This window comes from Parasteatoda tepidariorum, chromosome 5 (genome assembly GCF_982258835.1).
Source record: "Parasteatoda tepidariorum strain Cologne lab strain chromosome 5, Ptep-v5.0, whole genome shotgun sequence".
Taxonomy (NCBI): Eukaryota; Metazoa; Arthropoda; class Arachnida; order Araneae; family Theridiidae; genus Parasteatoda; species Parasteatoda tepidariorum.
Genome location: NC_141759.1, coordinates 97062208 through 97083373, shown reverse-complemented (window position 1 = coordinate 97083373; position 21166 = coordinate 97062208). Strand labels below are relative to the sequence as shown.

At 29.6% G+C, this 21166-nt stretch overlaps 1 protein-coding gene across 3 annotated transcripts; it reads right to left on the bottom strand.

The window, feature by feature from the left end:
• Nucleotides 1–4660: 4660 nt before the first annotated feature.
• On the bottom strand, nt 4661–21144 carry RpS4 (ribosomal protein S4). 3 transcript variants are annotated; one of them, XM_071185169.2, is made up of 8 exons: nt 20961–21096; nt 20419–20496; nt 18056–18236; nt 15262–15359; nt 14369–14540; nt 12167–12277; nt 11621–11639; nt 4661–4818 (listed from the first exon to the last, which is right to left on the bottom strand). In XM_071185169.2, the coding sequence occupies exons 1-8, from the start codon at nt 20961–20963 to the stop codon at nt 4692–4694; spliced, it is 789 nt and encodes a 262-aa protein (XP_071041270.1). In that variant the 5' UTR covers nt 20964–21096; the 3' UTR covers nt 4661–4691. The 3 variants fall into 3 exon arrangements, with proteins under 3 accessions (XP_071041270.1, XP_042908483.1, XP_042908484.1); XM_043052549.3 differs by lacking the exon at nt 11621–11639 and having other exon boundaries at nt 12148–12277; nt 20961–21144; XM_043052550.3 differs by lacking the exon at nt 11621–11639 and having other exon boundaries at nt 12148–12277; nt 20751–20998.
• Nucleotides 21145–21166: the final 22 nt, after the last annotated feature.

Below are 21166 nucleotides of genomic sequence, written 5' to 3'. Positions count from 1 at the left end.
CAAGCGTTGCGACAAAAATTTTTTTTAGACCATTTGATGGAACCAACTTACATTTGAGTTGCAAGGAGATAAAAAAAAAACGGCTAAGTCTAACCCATAATCCGTCTACCATTGGGGATATCTTAAGTTAAAGCTGTGGTTAGTGCGATCCAATAACAGAATCCGTATTGATCAGACATTCCATGTGCCACTCTTACCACCAGCTTGGCGAGTTAAGATCTTCAGATAAAAGCAACCACGTGATAAATATCCTCCTTCAGGTGAAGTACTGCCACTTACCTTTTCAACCTCTTCACTAGCTAGCTATAATGTTAAAGTTTATGTTATTCTAATGTAATGTTTGTTAAATAAAAATGTTCTAAGCGAAATTAGCAATTCGTACTTTCTTCATTAGGTTTGCGCTCTATCTTCTGAGCCAAAAAAAAAGAGAATAGAAATACATTTGTACACTGTATAAATTTTTCGCGATGAGGAAATCATATGAAAATTGATTTTTTCTTTAAAATTGAACGTTATTTATATAGAAAATATTCACGAAATCTCAAATGAAAATTTTAACCGCTTTTTCAGTTCATTACGTGCGCAATTCAAAGCAGAGGCTAATATTTTGGGTCTGCAATGCAGAATTAATTAGAAAATGTGCTTAATCAGGGTGCGGAATCAAATCTTTCAGCAAAAAATATTTTTAAGCACTATATACATTAATTTACCAAGACTTTACATGATCATGAGAAAATAAATAGTTTCCGACAAAGAACTCTTTTTCTTGATAATACAGTGAATTCGCGATAACTCGAATCTGATAGGACTGACGAAAAACTTCGACCTATCGGAAGTTCGACTTACCGTTAGTTTCGGTTTTGGACTTTCAAAATATTGTCGGATTATTTAATTAATGCTTATTAATTACAAATCTTTTAATTGCTTACAATATTTAAGATAATTTTTCTGACAAGCCATTTACGATAAGACTGTTTGAAGCTCTTTATGATACCCTGGTCCATCGGCTGCAACTTTGCTGTTGTGTTTGGCGGGAGAAACTGCCAGTTTACTGCTTTCAAATTAGGTAGATCACTACGCGCTGTGCATTTATCCATAAAGAGTATCACTTTCTTTTTTTAGCGAAGAATTTCCGATCCAATTTTCTTACATAGTCTTCAAATAAAACTGATGTCATCCAAAACTTTTTGTTAGACTTGTAATCCAAAGGATACGTTTTTACATTCTTGAAACATCGGGGATTTCGTTTTTTTCCGATAACAAGTAAGGGCAATTTCTCTGTCCCAGACGCATTTCCTCCAACTAGGACAGTCAAACGTTCCTTGCTCATTTTACCCTCTGAGCAGTTTTCATCCTTAAACATCATAGTCTTATTTGGAAGACATTTAAAAAATAAACCCATTTCATCAATATTGAAAACATCATTTTTACTGTATCCTTGAAGTAAATTTGGTAACGTTTCATTTAACCACTGTTCACATACTTCAAAAGGGACAGCTTTAGCTACTCCATGAAGAGTGCGAAAGACATTGTGCGTGTGTTGCAAAGGAAGGGGCAAGATATCAGCTCCTAGGCCTTTTTTCTTGCTTTGAAAGATCCAAAAAAAATCGAGTTAAAGGGAGTAAAATTCGAGTAATCGAGAATAATTAACATGAAATTGAAGATAAAAGGGTCGGGACCTCATAAAAAAATCGAGTTATAGCGAATTGACTGTAGTTAGATTTTGTTTTGAGTTGATTTAAAAGTGTTAATTTCACGGCGAAAGACCGAAATCGGTGGTTGTTGACTTTCACCGGTGAATGTCGACAAACACCAAATACGTCGGGTAAAATAAAGGGAGTAAAATTCGAGTAATCGAGAATAATTAACAGGAAATTGAAGATAAAAGGGTCGGGACCTCATAAAAAAAAAATCGAGTTATAGTAATATTCGGGTTATAGCGAATTGACTGTTTTAGCCGTTATAAAATGATCGAGAGATTTTTCGGTTCGATATCAGTAGGGTGGAAAACGAAGTCTGAAATTGAGAATATCTGGCAAAATGCAGCAGAGTTGCACATGAGAAGGCAATTATCTCGCTGAACCCAGCTCAGTAGACGCACTTACGGACTCGCAAGTATTTCATCAAACATGTAAATTGATTAAAACACCGAAATGATTTGTGAAAACGTTGAATAGAACAATGTGAAAATCGAGCACTTTTATGTACTAATGTGCCCTGTGCTTTTTGCAAAAATCATGATTTTTTTCTCACATTTTTCAAATTATAGGGAAAAATATTTTTGTCCTTGAAATAGTGTCATTATTTAAAGCTAAAAATTTTTGTTGCAAATAAACTTTCTTAAATTCATTAGTTAATTTTCCAAACAGTTTTCAAATGCATAAGGAATATAGTATTAGCATTAATTCATCTCCAACTTAGAATGTGCTCTTCATTTAAAAACAGCACAAAAAAAAAGGGAAATATTTTAAGCTTTGGCATTTCAATGAAATTAGTATTACTTATGTCAAATGATTAATAACAAATATTAGATTTCGTGAGGAAATTTTTTTTAAAATTGAAATAAATACAATAGACATATAAAAATTTCACTAAATTTTGAACTTCTTACAACCAGTACTATTCAGTTGGAATCTCAATTACTGACAATTCTGAGACTGATCATTTTCCAGACATGATGCAGGTTTTTGCATAAAAAAATGAAACTTCCTCTATAACTGAAATCAATATCTTTCTTGTAATAGTTATATAACATTTTGAGAAAGTGAGATCTTTAGAAAGTTGTCACTATGAAGCAGCTAATAAAATTTACTAATCACAAACCCGAAAAAATTATGGTGAAAAAAGGTTCGAAATGGAAAATTAAAAAAGCCTGCAAGATGATTTTACAATTACGTAGAAGCTAAATTTGTATATTTTTAAAGCACAATTGACATAGGTTACTAGCCAACACTTAAAAACTAGCCTCAGTGAAACTTATCGTGAAAAATTTAATGAAGTGAATTAAAATTAATGAAACTGAATGAATAATGCATATTACATTAAGCAAGCATAGTAAATAATTGATAAAGTTTGCATAATTGCACGATTATTAAAATATAAATTAAATACTTTTAATATGTCGGATAAAATTTTAGGTTACAGGAAACATATAATTAGATAAAATATCAAAATAAATCCATTTAACATATCTGACAAATTATCTATTTTGTTACTTCAGAATATCAGTAATGTATTTTGAACATTATTGAGAAAATGCATAATTTTCACTAAGCCTAATTTTTAAATAGCATTTATACGAATCTAGATATACTATATGCAAATCAAAATGTGATACATAAATCACTTTAATGTGAATAGTGATATTATGATGCAAATTGTAATTCGAGAGGTGCTTAACACAGTTGTGATCATTTTGAAGAGATATTGAGTGGTAATTCTTAAATCTCTCTATTGCGAATCGCAATGCCTGATTTGTAAACTACTAGAATGAGAACTGTGAGGCATGATTCTGATATTACTTACATAAGTATCCCGCTATTTGATTCAGAAATAACCTTAATTGAAATCCTGATGTGCGATTTATAAAATGCCTTAACATGAATCCTGATGAGTAATTTGCAAATCACTTTAAAGTAATATTTGATCCTTTAATCGCTTTCATCGAAATTCCTAGAACATTTTATATTAATTCCGATCCATAAATTACGAATCGGTTTAACGTGAATCACGATGTTTATTGACAATCCACGAAATCTAGAATCTTGGCAGTAAAATCCAAATGTAAAAATCTGATTATAAATGATAAACTAATGACACTTCTTATAAAAATAGGATAACAATATTGAACATATTTCTAAATCGATTAAACACCATATATCATTCGAAAACTAAGACTACAAAACCTAAAATTAGCAAGAAATTTCAGAGATGAAGAATCTAGAGTGAAAAGTTTTGCATCCTTGTTAACCATTTTTCACTCTAAGCATAAAAAATGCATCTATCAGAATTGCTATAATTTTTTTACTGATCTTTTGTAAGAAAGATTAGTATTATTTTAATTACTAAAAAATCAAGTATTTTTCAAGTACCATACAGCAGAATTCAAGGACTTTACAGGTTCCTGATTTTTCCCCCCAACCAAATTCAAGGACTTTCAAGTACCGTGGGAACCCTAACACCTCATAATTTTAGTATAAAAATAATTAAGCAAGTCAATACTTGCTGAGGTTAAAGCAAACAAAGGTAGAATCTTTTTTCTTTGAAACAAAATTATCGCACAAATTGTTCATGATTAAAAAAAATTCCTTTTAGAAGTGTAAGCCTAAACTCTAATATCTTCTTTCTCGGCCTCAGTGATTATATGTTACGTACTAGGGCACTACATAGATGAAATATTATTATAAGCTTAAACATATTTACAAATAATTTGTTGAAAAAGTTAAAACCATATCTGCACTATTCTTGTCAGGGTATCGTTATATTGACCAAACATTCGAGTACTTTAATTTGTTCACCTATTTGTTACTTACAAACAAAAATTATTAAAAGTCTATATCAAGTCTTTTAAAAAAATATCCATTATACTAGTTTTCATTCTGAATAGGTTTGATTTGACTGTATTTGGTAAAGAAAAACAATAAAGAAAACACATTGTGTCTTTTTTTTTTTCACTTTTATTTAATTGACATTTAATGCTGTGACTTTGCTGCTAAACGCCTGTCTCTCTCTTCAGCTACAGAAAGTCTTACACCCTTGCCTCTAGGCAGGGAGATAAAGGGCTTGTTTCCTTTGCCAATCACAAAGATGTAACTCAACCTAGAAAATAAAGATACAGCATTAAATACAAAAACTAGAAATTAAAGAGATTTTACACATGTGATCTTTAAGGCAGCTCTTTCCACCTACTAGGAAATAAATTTACTACCCGCTGCGCCCTCAATATAGAAAAGGTTAAACTGGTGGAAAACATAGATCAAAACCTTACAGACTCTGCGTAGCGAAATTATTCAACTAAAAGTAAGCACCTTTCAACTACTTTTCAAGCACTCAAAAAATATTTTTAAGCACTTTAATGGTTTTATCTGGTTTTAACCTACATGTCAAAAAAAAAAAAAAAACTTGCGAAAATTAGCACCTTTTAAAAAGCGCTACGCACCCTGTAAAAGGCAACCCTGGATTTAACACACTCTTCACAGAGATTGTGGCTCTTAGCAGTTACTAGCGAAGCCAACTTGCTCCGGACAGCAAGTATATATTAAATGTGGTAGTTTAATCAATTGTTATTCTAGATTTAATAAATTCAATTTAGTATACTTTTATCCACCACTATTTATAAATAATTCGTAAGAATATATAATTCACCACTTGATTTCCCCCACTCACCATTGGTACAAAGGAAATAAGCCTGGAGCTTCTTTGACCTTTCCCTTTCAAAGGAGAGTCTGCACCACCATATCCCGCCTAGCAACCGCTTTCCGAAGGAGCTAAAATTCACCCCATGTGCCCTAAATGCCATCTACATCGGGCTTCTGCCGATCACACCCTGAACTTGGTCTTCTCTGGGAAGACATTTACTCTACTCCTCTTTTGGTATTTGATTTTCTCCAGGTCAACGGATTCATAGATCTGGTCTGACTTCGTCAGGACAGAAGAGGATAAGCAACAACAACCACTTTATAGTACTTATGTCATGCTATATCTTTTAAAAAGCAAGCAAAATTAGTCAAATATTTGCAAAATTTACTTTGTAGTTATTTAAAGTTTTTAAAAAATCACTTTGGCGTGTCCGGAGCAGTTAGCAATTTTGAGTAGCTAAAAATTGTCCCATATCATATCACCATATTCACTAACTCACTGCAAAATTATTTTCAGATGTAAGAGATTTGGTTAAACCTAAGATTTAAGTTACAATTAAGGAAATAACTACTTGAATGATAACTCCTAATCACTATAATTAAGAATATACTTTATTTGATCTCATAGACATCTTGGACAAGAATAGACCTTTTCACTGTAACAGATTTTTCTGGTTCGTTTGTCAAAGTTTGTCATAGTTCACCAATTTAAAAGTTGAAATCTCTCAGAAAGACTCATCGATAGATAGAATCATTTTTATCATTCCGAGCGACTATTCATCACAAGAAAGTCATTAACAATAAAATAGCATAAACATTTTAGGGGAAAATGTCCCCCAAATGCGCAGAATGAAAAAAATAACGAATGATCTCTCAGAAAGACTCATCGATAAATAAAATCATCTTTATCATTGCGAGCGACTATTCATCACAAGAAATTCACCAACAATCAAATAGCATAAACATTTTAGGGAAAAAATGTCCCCCAAATGCCTAGAATGAAAAAAAAAAAAAAAAAAAAAAAAAAAAAAAAAAAAAAACGGGCAATTGGGATTGCAATAACGAATGATCTCTCTCAGAAAGACTCATCGATAGATAAAATCATCTTTATCATTGCGAGCGGCTATTCATCACAAGAAATTTATCAACAATCAAATAGCATAAACATTTTAGGGGAAAAAAATGTCCCCCAAATGCCCAGAATGAAAAAAAAGAGAAAAAAAAGCTGGCAATTGGGATTGCAATAACGAATGATTTCTCAGAAAGACTCATCGATAGATAAAATCATCTTCATCATAGCGAGCGACTATTCATCACAAGAAATTCATTAGCAATCAAATAGCATAAATATTTTAGGAAAAAAATGCTTAGACTGAAAAAAAATAAAAACTGGCACTTGGGAGCGCAATAACGAACGCAAGATTACGCAACAGAAAAATAACAAAACATCATCACAAACACAGAATGACATTCTTTCAGAAAGACTCATCGATAAAATCCTTATAATCATTAAAGGGTTAGATGTCATCATTAAATGTCAATCAGATTCGTAACTTAACACATCACTAATTCTTATAAGCTACAGCAAAAAATGTTGTTTCCTTGGGTAATGCACAAGCAAAATGAATTGAGATGTGCGACCAATAGAAAACAATTGCTCTCTGCTATAGATTGACCACACAACCTAAAACAGGTAACATGGCTTCGATTACAGCAGTGCATATTTAAACTCGTTGCTAACAATAGAGTGGCTTCAAAGCTAAGATTACAAAACTTTAAAGTTCAGCAAAGTGTTTTTATCATAATTTCAAACAATGTAGGTAAATAAACATCATTTCATCTGAAAAAATGGCATTTTAATGTTGTTCTACTGGGTAATGCACAATTTAAATGAAATAAAATGTGCGACCAATGTAAAACTATTAATATTTGCTATATTTTGACCACAACTTCTACACAGAATTCATGGCTTCGATTATAGCAAGAAATTGTAACACCAAAAGTGAACTTTCACTAGATCCCATTTCTAGGGGTGGCCGCTAAAGAAATATCCAGGCTGATTTTTGCAACTTAACCATTCTCACTTTTCCAGAATCTTTCTAAAATAGTCTCTGATTTACCAAAAAACAAAGATTCTGGAAAATAGCAACAAAGGGAACAGTAATAGTAACTTTGGCAGCTTTCATCTTAAGTGGCTATGAAGTTAAGACTGCAAAACCTCAAGGTTCAGAAAAGTGTTTTTTTTTTAAAATCATAATTTCAAACAATGTAGGCAAAACATCATTTAATTTGAAAAATGGCACTTTAATGTTGTTCCTCTGGGTAATGCACAAATTAAATGAAATAAAATGTGCGACCAATGAAAAACTATTAATATTTGCTATATTTTGACCAAAACTTTCACATAGAATTCATGGCTTCGATTATAGCGAGAAATGGCAATACTAAGCGTTGCCAAAGGTTAACTTCCACCAGATCTCCAGGCTGATTTATTGCAACTTATTACAAAAATACTACTTTAACTTTCAATTTAAGAAACTACTCTCTCAAATCCAGAATCTTTCCAAATTCTATTAAGAATCTTAAATAGTTTCTATTCATCAAAAACAGAGATTGTGGCAAATAGCTAAGAGAACAGCAATAATAACTTTGGCAGTCTTATTGATATGCAGTTTTCTTATTTATTATTGAGCACAAATATTTTTCACATTACAAACCCTCAATAAATGCTAAACAAACACAAGAAATAAAATCAGACTTATAATTGCATGAATATAATAAAAAAAACTTTTAGAAGATCTCTAGAAGTTAATTTAGCACCAGATATTTTTAGTTACATTATAAATCTATCTAGAATCTAGGGAATATATTTATAGATTTAGAAAATGATTCATAGGAATCCTTAATTATAATATTAAAAAAAAAATTAAATTAAACTGTATATCAGAAAAATTTTGATATCACATAACATCAAACAATGTAGGTAAATAAACATCATCCAGTTAAATGGAACACAAAGCAACTGATTAAAACCTTACAGATAATTATATGACAAATAATAATGCTTACACCATAGAAATTAAATGTCAGTAAAAAAACACTATTCAGTTCAGAAAATATCCATAAATATCATTTAAAGTTATGAACATGGCATTCTAGAAACAAAAGCAGGAAAATTTGGACGGAAAATTGGCTTAGAAGAAATTTGGGTCAGTTTCACAAAATATTTTAACTTAAAAACAAGCCCTTCACAAAATAATATATCTTAATGATCGTTTTGTTAATCGAATAAACCCTTTCTAGAGGGTGGGGAAAAGAAAGACAGATGTAAATGAACTAAGTTTTGTCTTCAGCAGACGCTTCTTCGTTCAGCAGTATAGGCTAAATACTAAATATTTGTATGTTGAATCTCTACTTTAGTAGCAGCAATTGCTGTTTATATTTTAAAATTTAATTTTTTTTATATTATTTTACAGTGTTGAGCATAAGCTTGTATCTCTTTACAATCCTCCTCCTTGAAAAAGTTTTTTGCAAATTTCTATCTTATATAACCACAAATTAAGGAGTAATTTTGTTCACAATTTCACAAAAACGGACCTTTCACAAAATGCCTGGACAGACCCCTGATAAGAGACTACTCCAAGACCAACATAAATTGTACAACAGGAAAGTCAATATTTTGAACACAAGTAAATGTAACCATTGAATTCACAAAGCAAAAATTTCCAACAAAATGAGTAACTGCAGATAAACCTAAAACATATTTCAGCAGAAAATGTCTATTTAGAAAAGCATCATGAACTTCAGAAAATTCTTCATATCATTAAACATCAAGCAATGTAGGTAAATATTCATCATTTAGTTCATAACAATGAAGAGAACATATTGAACAAAACAATTATGACTTTTAGTTTATCATTTTGTGTCAAGCAAACTAAAATGCTAATTATTTTTTAGTAAAATTAACCTGGCAAGATAGGAAATAAATTTTGATAACTGCGGATACCTGAATATTACGTAAAGTTGAATATCAGAAATATGTTGATATCATAAAGCATCAAACAATGTAGGTAAAGCATCATGAACAATTCAGCTTTGAATCCTTAACTTTTCTTTTTATAGAAGAAAGAGTAAATATAAATATATAGTGCTTATACCGGAAATAAATAGCTTGAACTAAACATAAGCAATAAAAAAAGATTATACACAATCTTATTCTTAGTAAATATTTCAGCGTACTACAGAAGAAAAAAAAAAAAAAAATCACAAAAAGATACTGGTCATGCATCAATCAAATTAATCAAAAAACGGGACCAATGAAAAGCCTATAATTTTTGCTAAACACACTAAGGTTGGCTGCTGTATTAAAATGAGTAAGACAAAAATTTACCTATTAAATAATATCATTAAATTAGTAAAACAAAACTATAAACTCCATCTTTATAATATTAATATATAATTAGGAATACCGTATAATAGCTTAAAAACAACCATTACCTATAATTATAATTATTCCTCTTCAATTTATAAAACACAGGTAAATAATAATCTACATCATAAACAAATATTTCTGATGCAAGTGTTTAAATACTACATTACATTTCTTAAAAAGTTATAATAACTGTTTAAGATTCAATATAGTGAAATGATCAGCAACAGCTATTGGAATAGTATTTTCCAATGAAAAGCTACTAAAAATTACCTCTGCACAATATTCACAGGAAGAGCGATTACAGTGATCAGAACAAGGGATTGGTAAAAATATCAATTTTCAGATTTGATTTAAAAATTAGGAACAAATCCGAAAAATTTAGAACAGTTGGCAGCTATGCATATGATATAAAATGGCTTCGACCTTAGCAACATATTTAAACTGATGACCAAGGTCTATATAAGGCTACAAAGCACATACAGAAAATCTTACACAACACAATATAGACTATGAATTAAAACACTTTCAGAAAGACTCATCGATAAAATCATTATTATCATTACATTGCAAATGCAGGGTTCATACAGAGATGAGAAGAAGAAATCCAAAGAGTCCAAAATTTAAAAACATTGCGCAAAAGATAACTAGACAGTTATTTTTTTTTTTAAAAAAAAATCAAAAGGCAGTTACTATAAAGAACTTGCAAAAATGTATATTTTGCAAAAGATATCTTTTCTAGCCCTTTTGAAACAAATTTTGACTATGTCAAACCTCATCAAGAAAAATAAAGTTATCACTTACACATAAATATTTTTCCAGCTTCAAATATTTTAATAAATCTTGTTAAAGTACATAGTACAGATGTTTAAGATTAACAAAACAACCTACCAATTCTATATTTTTAAATTTGAATACATAAGAAAATTTAAGGCAATTCATACATAAAAAATTTAAAAAATCACAGTAAATCATTAATTAAGTTTGCTTGTAACATGTAAAATTAAAATTATTTGCTGTTATTTTTTTCTTCCAACTCTTGCAATTCAATTTTTTTTTCTTCTTTGAAAGTTTTTCTTAAACTATTAGATTTTGAAAGCTAAGTTATATCGTTTCATTTCCCTGCATGGGGAGCAAATTCATCAGCAGACTTAGTAAGTTCATCTATGCAACACAATAATCTAACGAGTTTCTAAGGACTAATTTGGAAATCTAAGTAGTTCCAAGTACTCCTTGGACACCTTTTTATTTCCAAGGAGTATAAGGAGTCTGTACGAACCCTGCAAATGTTATCATAATGCAAGAACTTAAATAAAAAAGCTTAGTATGACTTATATAAAGTAGAGTAATGTGCGTAAAAGTTAACAAATTGACATCTCAGAAAGAACTATTTATCATTTTCAACCAAATCATTTTCTAACCAATTTCATCATTGCATGTCAATAAATAGCACACTTATTTTAAACAAGATAACTATATATGCTTGCTCATTTCTTTTTGGCCCACAAAGCACAGGCTGCTAAGAAGAAACTCAAAGTGAACAGAAAATTAAGTTTCTCCAGTCTTCTACAGATAATCCTTATTTATTCGCTATTTTAAATAATGAAAAATGCATAAAATCTTATTCAATGAGATTCTCACTTAAAAACTGACAAAATTTGAGGGATATCCCCAAAACATACTGTACAAAAGTTCTGAACATTTTACACCAAACTCGAAAAAAACTTACACAATAATCCCATTATTCTAAAATCTATTATAAATGCAATTTTGGCACAGTTAAATATGAAAATGAAGGGAAAAAAAATAACAACGAAACTAATCAAATCTTTACCTTGTTGCAAAACTATGACCTAATGAATCTTTAACGTGGACTATGTCGAAGGAACCAGGATAGCGTTCGAGATGTTATTTTTCCTACTCGTCATATAAAGTAGAGTAATGTGTGTAAAAGTTAACAAATTGACATCCTCAGAAAGAACTATTTATCATTTTCAACCTAATCATTTTCTAACCAATTTCATCATTGCATGTCAATAAATAGCACACTTATTTTAAACAAGATAACTATATATGCTCGATCATTTCTTTTTGGCCTATAAATCACAGGCCGCCAAGAAGAAACTCAAAGTGAACAGAAAATTAAAAGTTTCTCCAGTCTTCTACAGATAATCCTTATTTATTCACTGTTTTAAATAATGAAAATGCATAAAATCTTATTCGACACTTTACACCAAACTCGAAAAAAACTTACATGTTAACCCTTGTTGTTCTAAAATCTATTATAAATGCAATTTTGGCACGGTTAAATATGAAAATGAAGGGAAAAAAAAATAACACCGAAAAAAACCAAATCCTTACCTTGTTGCAAAGCTATGACCTAATGAATCTTTAACGTGGACTATGTCGAAGGAACCAGGATGGCGTTCTCGAGATGTTATTGTTCCTACTCGTCCCAAGTTATGCCCTCCAGTAACCATTACTAAGTTTCCTGTAACAAAAACAGAACATTAAAAAAAAAAGGATAACACTAGACATTAAAACAAAAACATTAGACATTAAAATAATTAAAAAATAAAAGCCAAAGATTTAAAAAAAATCAGACCTACTAAAACAAGAATTTTCATTTAAAGGTAAGCATTATGCACCAGGAGAATATATATTGCAGCATTTTTAAAAGATAGTAATAAATTGTCAGCATAAACTTAAATACAATCTAATAATTTCTCTCTGGTTATTTCAACCATATCAGAAAAAAAAGCTGCAGACATTTTCCAAAACAAGGCATAACGTTAACTTAAAGTCTTAAATTAAAATAAATTTTAAATAAAATTTTGAATTAAAATAAAAAAGACAATACAACTTAAATTAATAATTATGTTATACTTATTGTTCTTAACATAATACATTCCTGAATTTTTTTTATTTTTACTCTCAACATATATATATAGTTAATATCAATAATAACAAAACATATTTCATAACGCATCCAGAAATATTCAAATAAACGGATATAAAAATATCAAAGATTCTTATTCATTTAGAAAATTTTAACTGCAATACTTCAGTTTTCTTAAAAACACATCACTAAAGTTTTTTTTTTTTTCCCCAAAGATTTCATTTTTAAAGTCAATAAACTCCCTAAATTTTCATTTGATTAATGAAAACTGAACTGAGCTTATATTAGTGATAGCACTAAATAATTCCTTGCATGCTGCATCTCTAACTTTTAATGATTTATTTTAAAAAGTTGAGCAGTTCTGTCTCATACGCTTTCGCTTGATAATGTATATAATTTTCGCAGTCTTTTGCTATAAAATGTCCACCTCACTATAATCTTTTGAAAATTGCATGCAATAAATATATTAGCAATGCATAAAATAAATCATTTAAATGTCACTTATTGATTTATGCACAAACCTTATAAAAAGTGCTCATGCGACCAAGACAAAGAATATTATTTTTTGGCTACAACCTATACCTTAGTTTTAAGAAGAGCAAACAAAGGTTTAGACTAAAGCCAATACTAGGACATAAAAATAAAGACTGCAATACACATATTTAATAAGAAAGGACCTTGAACACAAATTTAAATCGATTCTCTCTGGCAGCAGTTACAATTTGTGGAATGCATTTAAATTTAGATGAAATTTCTAATTAGCTACTCAATCAATTATATATTAAAAATGAATGAACAGGAGTCTAGTTCAATAACATTAAGGAATCTAGGAATATACTCACAGTACTAAAAATGTAAACATAAAAAAATATGTAATTCATATCAGCTACAGGTCCAAAACTTTAAGACTTCATTATAACTAACTTCATAACACTTGGTTCCTTTCCTGAGTAACTAAATTAAGTTCTTCAAGGAAAACTGTCACTACTGAAGTCTAAAGGCATTAATGTACACATAGACGCCTAACTGATCAATGACTGGGAGTTAAAAGATTTAAATACGAAATTACCACTTCTCATCTTTTAAAAATTTTAATCATTGTTTCCAAATTGTGTTTTCAACAAGAAATCAGATTCTTATATATTATACAAGAAAATACTTATAAAATTACCTACCTATAAAGAATCACACTTTTTAAAAAAATCTTAGTTCTTACAAGAACCACGATGCTGGATTTTTAAAATCTCGTGAATATAAATTGCAATATTGGGTTTTAAAACTGCAAATTTAAATTGAGATTTTGGGTTTTAAAATCTTGCAAATACGAAAATCAATGTTTGATATTACTAACGTGTATATGCAAATCAAAAACAAGATGATCAGAAGTGTGACACACGACGGTGAAAAGCAAATCATGACAATGGATATTTAAGCCATGCGAATAACAACTGCAACATGCATTAAAATTGTGTGAATATTAGTGAATAATGAAGTAGTTTCAACCATTTAAAACGACGAAAATCCACCAAAAGAACCACGTTCGAGAATTCCCGCCCATTGGTGGAAGAATTACGTCTATGCAAGCATTTTGTTAGAGGGAATTAGCAAAATTTTTAAATCTCAGAAGAAAAAAATACAACACTAGAACGAAAACTATTAAAAAAAAATATTGTAAGACCTTACCAATGTCAAATTTGATGAAGTCCATAATTTTACCAGTGGCAATATCAAGCTGAATAGTGTCATGCACTTTTATGAGAGGATCAGGATATCTGATTGTTCTGCCATCGTGTGTTACTAAGAAAGGAATACCTTTGGGACCAACTTGAACTCTCTTAACTCTGCACAATTTATACTGTAAAATGATATAAAACATTAAATAAATACAATTCTAAAAAGGAAAGAATACATTAAATATGAAAAAAAAAACCTTTGTTGACTTTTAAACTGAACCTGAAAAAATCAATAATAAAAATTTAACGGCAAAACTTAGACTTAGAAGTTTTTAATGTATCATACACTGGCTGCTAAGCTAACAGATTACTAAATAATGGCTAACAGATTACTAAATAATGACCAATATTTAACAAATATCTCATAGTTATGCGAGAAAATACATTATATTACATTATATTAACATTTCCTTTTTTAAGAACTTAAAAAAATTCTCTACTTATGATGTTTACAAAACACAGAAATTATCTCGGACAGTCATACTAGACGGTACTCACTCTTTTAACAAAGCAAAAATGAAGGACCTTAAAAATAGTATGATTGTTTATCATCAAATACACAACACCACTAGTGACAATTATTTACCTCACACAAATCGCTATCTTATTTCTCTAAAATGCTCTACCCTCGATGCATGGTCTAATTCTAGATGACAAAAGAAATTTGTGTTTTAAAAAATTGCTCCTATCAACTATAGTGATGCTGAAAAACTAAGGATGTGCCAAAATTAAGTACCTTTAAGGGCTCTTATTTTCTAAAATGAAACCCGGGAACCCGGTACTACAACCATGAAATTAAAAAATTGTATCAAATGAAAATATTTAACAAAAAAGTATAGAAACCTTAGCTTCTTCAGCGGTTATTCTATGAAGAAGAAATCTTCCTTTGACATCATACAACAACCTGAAGTATTCACCAGTTTTCTCAATTGTAATGGTATCTAGAATATTTCAAATATTTAAATAAGCACGCAGTTTAAGAAATATTTTTCACAATTTTCAAATAAAATAAGTACACTTTATGTTACATATATTACATAGTTGAGTAAAATAGTTCATAGTAACTAACAATCTCTTTGGTATATGTTACAATATAATCTATCAGTATTAACAGCCACCAATTGTTAAAGAAATAAACTAAATGTAATACTTAGCAAAATGCTATGAATTACTTACGATAATCTAATCAGTTTTAAAAATTCAATAAATAAAAAAAATTCTGGGAATTAAAATGAATTAATCTTAAAAATTTGCGATAAATTATTTTTTGTAAAAATCAACTTGCTTCCAAATTTGTGCTTAGTTTACGTGAACACTTAGGTAAAAACACATTCTTTTAAAAATAAATATGATGTTACAAAAAATATTGGAGGAAATAATAACGTTCAGTATTTCTTAAATCAAAATGCAAAACAATTAGCATAAATTATCGGCATTGAAAAATTGGGGGATTGAATGCAATTAGGCAATATTACCTACAAATCCCTAATGAAAAAGCTAAATTCTTAATAAGTCAGAAATAAAGTTTAATCATAACAAATGTTTTACTAACGTTAACAAGTTATACTTTTTAAAACTGAGAAAGAAGCATTTATTTAAAACAAGAAACCATTCATTTATCCTTATCTAACACACAGAACCTATGCTAAGCATTTGCCACCTCACCAGAAGCGATAAAATCGTAAATTCTGCAAAATAAATGTGTTTTGTTAAAAGCATTGACAAAAGTTTTCTATCTACTGAAAATAAAAATAACTCTTAATCTTGAAAATTATGTCAGTATAAATTTTTCTGAATAATCAATCCATTTTGTTCCATATGTTATACCTGAAATATAGGATGCATAACTAAGTAGAATTATATCAGAGCTCATTCTAGGCAGGGTAAACAGGGTGCAGCACCTTGTTGCCCCTGAAGTAAATTAGTGCCCTGACATAATAGACTCCATACCCTTTTTGCCCTTTCTTTCCTCAACCCTTCTTTACTTTTTCCACAAACTCTATAATGGATTTCATGAACTGTTATTTTTAACTCTTTTTATTTGGTTTATCATTGTTGTCAGGGGCGCCACTCTAAAAAAATTTCAAGACTGAACTCATTTTTTGACCAAATAATACTGTCTAGCGTTGCTTACCAAACTTTTAGAAATTTATAGCACATTGACACCAAAATTTACCTTTCCTTGATATTAGCCTACATATTAAATCAAAGATTTGATTATTTTTTCTAATTTTTTATTTTATGTTTTTTTAACAAACAAAACGAAAATAACAGCCAACCTTGTATATTTTTTAACAACTATTACTGAACAACCTGAAACCATTGTATCCCTGTTTTTATTTAACTTTGACCAGCATGACGATAGGTTATGGTGGAGGAAGCAAACTAGAGCAGACTTAGATTCATTAATAGTACAAAATTTAATTATAGAAGTAGATAAAGTTCAGACAATCCCATTGTCAAGACTTTAAAGAATGAGATTTAGTGAAGCTGACAAAAAGAAGATAAATTAAAGTCCTGACATCAATACCATATCATGTTTTCATTAAGATACAATATTTTTTTATTTTGACAAAAAAAAAATTACAAAATTTCTAATGAAAAAAAAAGATAAATTTATTTAATTGATAGAATTTATTAGTCTATTGATTTTTCTCAAGACTGATTTCAGTCCCTGGGACAGAAGAGTGGCACCCATGATTGTTGTCAAGACATAGATTTATATGGGAAAGGAAAAATAGTCATCACAACCCATTGTTGCACTTGTCTTTGAAAGTTTGCAGTTACTTCCACTATCATTAAATCATAATTATTATTAATCATTTTAATTATTTAATCATAACTACAGACACTGTGAAATTATTGCCTTTTTAGAATAATAATGCCCTTTTTTTGAAATTTTTGCACCCTGCCCCCTTTTCTGCCTAGAATGAGCTCTGATTATATTACATATAGATAACATAAGCGATAAAAACGTTTGTTGCTGGATCATGCAATATCATATGATGTAACTCTCCCCTACAGTTTGCATCAAAATTGTCTAGGTGCATATTATCAAACCATCTTTGCAGAAAATTTGTTTTCTCATGACAATAACAATGTTTATAAAAATAAATTTATTATAAAATTTAAAACTACTTTTTAATATCTACTTATTTAGAACAATGAATCTTATTTCTGTTCCTCAAAGACAATAAAACATCCAACATTTTTCCTCCTCTCATTCACAACCATAAAATGATTCTTAATATCAATTTACAAAATATATTTGCCTTATACAAACAAGTTCAGTAATATTTTGATTAAAAGCTTCCTATGGAAGAGATTAATCATAAAAATCAAGACTCGCATTAGGCTAAAAATTTTGAAATTTAGCTTATACATATGATATTTGGCTAATAATTTGAAGTCCTTAGCTCTGAACAAATCTTCCTGCAATTTGAATTTCATCATTATTATTGAAACTGTGAAGTTACTTGTTAAAAAACCATGCAAACATCAAATCAGGGCCCTTAATTTATAGTACCACTACAGTATTTCGATTTTCGACCACACATAAAGCTCCGTCGTGCATTTATTTACCTACCTACTAGACCAGACAATTCAATATAAAATTAAAATAAAATTACATATTTACCCATAAAACCTGATGGAAAATTCTTGTCTGTCCTCACTTTACCATCAACTTTAATTAATCTTTGCATCACTATCTTTGTTACTTCTGCATTTGTAAGAGCATATTTTAATCTATTTCTAATCATAATTATCAAGGGCAGAGATTCCCTTAGTTTGTGAGGTCCTGTGCTTGGACGAGGTGCCTGAAATTTATAAACAAACTATAAACAAAGATAGGAAATTAATACAAACAATATTGATAATGAGTATTCAAAATGAATATTGAATTTGCAGTCGTCAGCTTTTATAAATCTAGGTTAAGATAAAATATCTCAAAAAGAACTAATCAACATATAAAAAAAATTACTCAACAGAGCCTGGTATGGTCAGATATTAGTATAAACTAAACATTGCGACAGCCAAGAACTACTGTACCCATCTCAGTTCTCTTGACCTTGGGCTCTGGGATACAAAAACATATATTAGTATACTTGACATATAATACAGGCAATGTATATGACACTGGGCGTCCTATTTGCCTTTTGATTTCTGTTCTACCTGCCCTCTGAACCTGATCCTTAATAAAAGAGAAGCATACTAGTGCCGATTGTGGTGAGATTAAACATCCATGTGGCCTTCCAGCAGTATTCATTAGTTTATCAGCCACAATTAATTCACTGTTTTTTTTTTTTTTTTTTTTAAATGCATCATTATGGTGTTTTAAATTCCAACACACAGATATGCCAACTGCTCAGGACACGCCTAAATAATAATAATAATAAAAAAAAATAAATAAAATAAAACGGTAAATAACTACAAAGTAAATTTTACAAAAATTTGACTAATTTTGGTTGCTTTTTAAAAGGTATAGCATGACATAAGATTTACAAAGTGGTGAATTACATAAGCCTACGAATTATTTAGAAATAGTGGTGGGGAAAAAATCTACTAAATTGAATTTATTAAACTAAGAATCACAATTGATAATCTACTACCTTAAAATATATATTTGCCGTCCGGAACAAGTTGAGATCTCTGAACATATACATAAATTCGTGACAGGCACATTCCAAACTCTGAGCATCAAGCTATCACTTTGAAGTGGTCAATTCAAGATAACTGATCTGTAGGAGCAACTTTTTCTCAATTCGGAACAATCCCATCTTAAATTTCAATTTCTTTATAGGTCGTACTTTCAGAAGCTGTGAATAGTCCTTTGACTATTTCCTTGCATTTTTTTCAATCCTAACATGCTACTAGCGAATATCTAATTTTAGTAATAACTTTTGCACACTATTATGAACGCAACGTTTCCACTGAAAACCTACACCAATGTCTGATCTTTTATGGTCGTTATTATAACTATTCGTTTTTTTACCAGTTATTTCGAGATTTTTCGGTCTGATTTCAAACGGCAGAAAATAAAGCCCGATATTGAGAATCGCATGTAAAATTCAACAGAATCGCACACAAGAGTGCAAGAATACTCCCGCTGAAACCAGCTCACTATACGCACCAGTAAGAATTTCACCATAGATGCATAATGATTGGTGTTTATACATGCTACAGAATGACAGTAGGCTGAAATGCATTGTGGTTGAATGAATTATGAAAATATAGAATAGAGCAATGTAGAAAACACACTAGGGGCATAATTCATGGCAAAAATAGACACGGTAAAGAAAGAATGGACATGGTATTCAGAATAAATCCATTTTTAACACACATAATTATGTCATTCAAAATAATTAGAAATTTTTACTTGCATGTTAAATTGAAATGTTAAATAATGTATAAATAAGCATATTCAAATTTCTCAATTATTTTTATCCACATACGCCTGTTCTTCGATGAAAAGTGGACATATTGTTACACATATTAACCAACTAAAATTTTCAATCATACTTGAAAATAGCTTAAAAATACTTCTGATTCAGAGGAAAATGTACTATTTATGTTTTAATGTAATCAAAATATATACTTCATCTTAAACAAAACTAACTGGAAACAGATATTAATTAGTCTCAGAGATTAATTACTCAGTGGCCAAATGTGAGAACTTCACAATAGAAAATCTGCTTCATTCTAACAGAATTCAACAACTGTTAAATAAAGCCAAAATGTTTATACTAAACAGCATTGAATTACATGTTAAAACATTTGCTTTTTTTAATAAAACTATTCTACAAATATATACGAAACTATGTCATCTGGACAATAATGGACATGTGTAAAAACGACGATAGAAATGAAAAAATTAACCATATAGGCAACATCATGAGATTTAATATTTCGTACTGTGTTTTACTATGTTAAGTTCATTTCAATCATCCTTAAATTGAGATACATTAAATTGAGAAAAGTAATAAATCAAAATGTACTTACGAATACACCTCCTAATTTGTCTAACATCCATGATTTTGGGGCTTGAAGCCGTTTTAAATGTTTCTTTGGACCTCGAGCCTGAAATATAAAATTAGTATACCGTTAATCAAATATATAAACTTAACTCATGAAACAAGAAGAAGAAATTAAAAGTAAGGAGGATTAAAACTGAAAATAGCAAAAATTACTGTTGCTCAGAATTAGTAACAGACATCAGATTAGGAAAGAGTATTATCTTAAGAATTTAATGCTATCCATGAAGAACAATTTAAAAATGAGCAATAACTACTATAGTAATTTAAAAAACAATACTAGATAAGGCAGGACTTAACCATTTCTTAAGTAAATTTTAACTCAAAATAGTGCAATCTTCTAAAACTATCGATTAGTCGAAAGGTAAATAAATATCACAAGAAGTGAAAATATTATTATTAACAGCTATTAAACATAACAACAAAAGCGAAGATCATAAATACAAATGATTAATAATCAAAATTTTAATAGATTATAACAGATTGTAATTAATAAACTGACGTACTCACCATGTTTAAAATGAAAACACGCAAGAGCTATATCGAGAAGATTTTTTTGACCGCGACCGTATTACTTCTTCTCTTCCTCTTCACCTACCAGATGTTGATTTAGTTCTTTGGGATTTGTCATGCTTACATCAGTTGTACTTTAAATTTTTAAAATTCAAATGCTATTGAATTCTGTGTGTGAATTTGATATTGTTTGAAAATACCGA

Bases quoted from the DNA above. Each gene is read 5' to 3' on its own strand.
- RpS4 (XM_043052549.3), bottom strand. The intron at 15,360-18,055 runs GTAAATATGTAA...GAAATATTCTAG, and splicing joins TTTTCCATCAGGTTTTATGG to ATACCATTACAATTGAGAAA. The intron at 14,541-15,261 runs GTTTCTATACTT...ATCATTTTACAG, and splicing joins TAACCGCTGAAGAAGCTAAG to TATAAATTGTGCAGAGTTAA.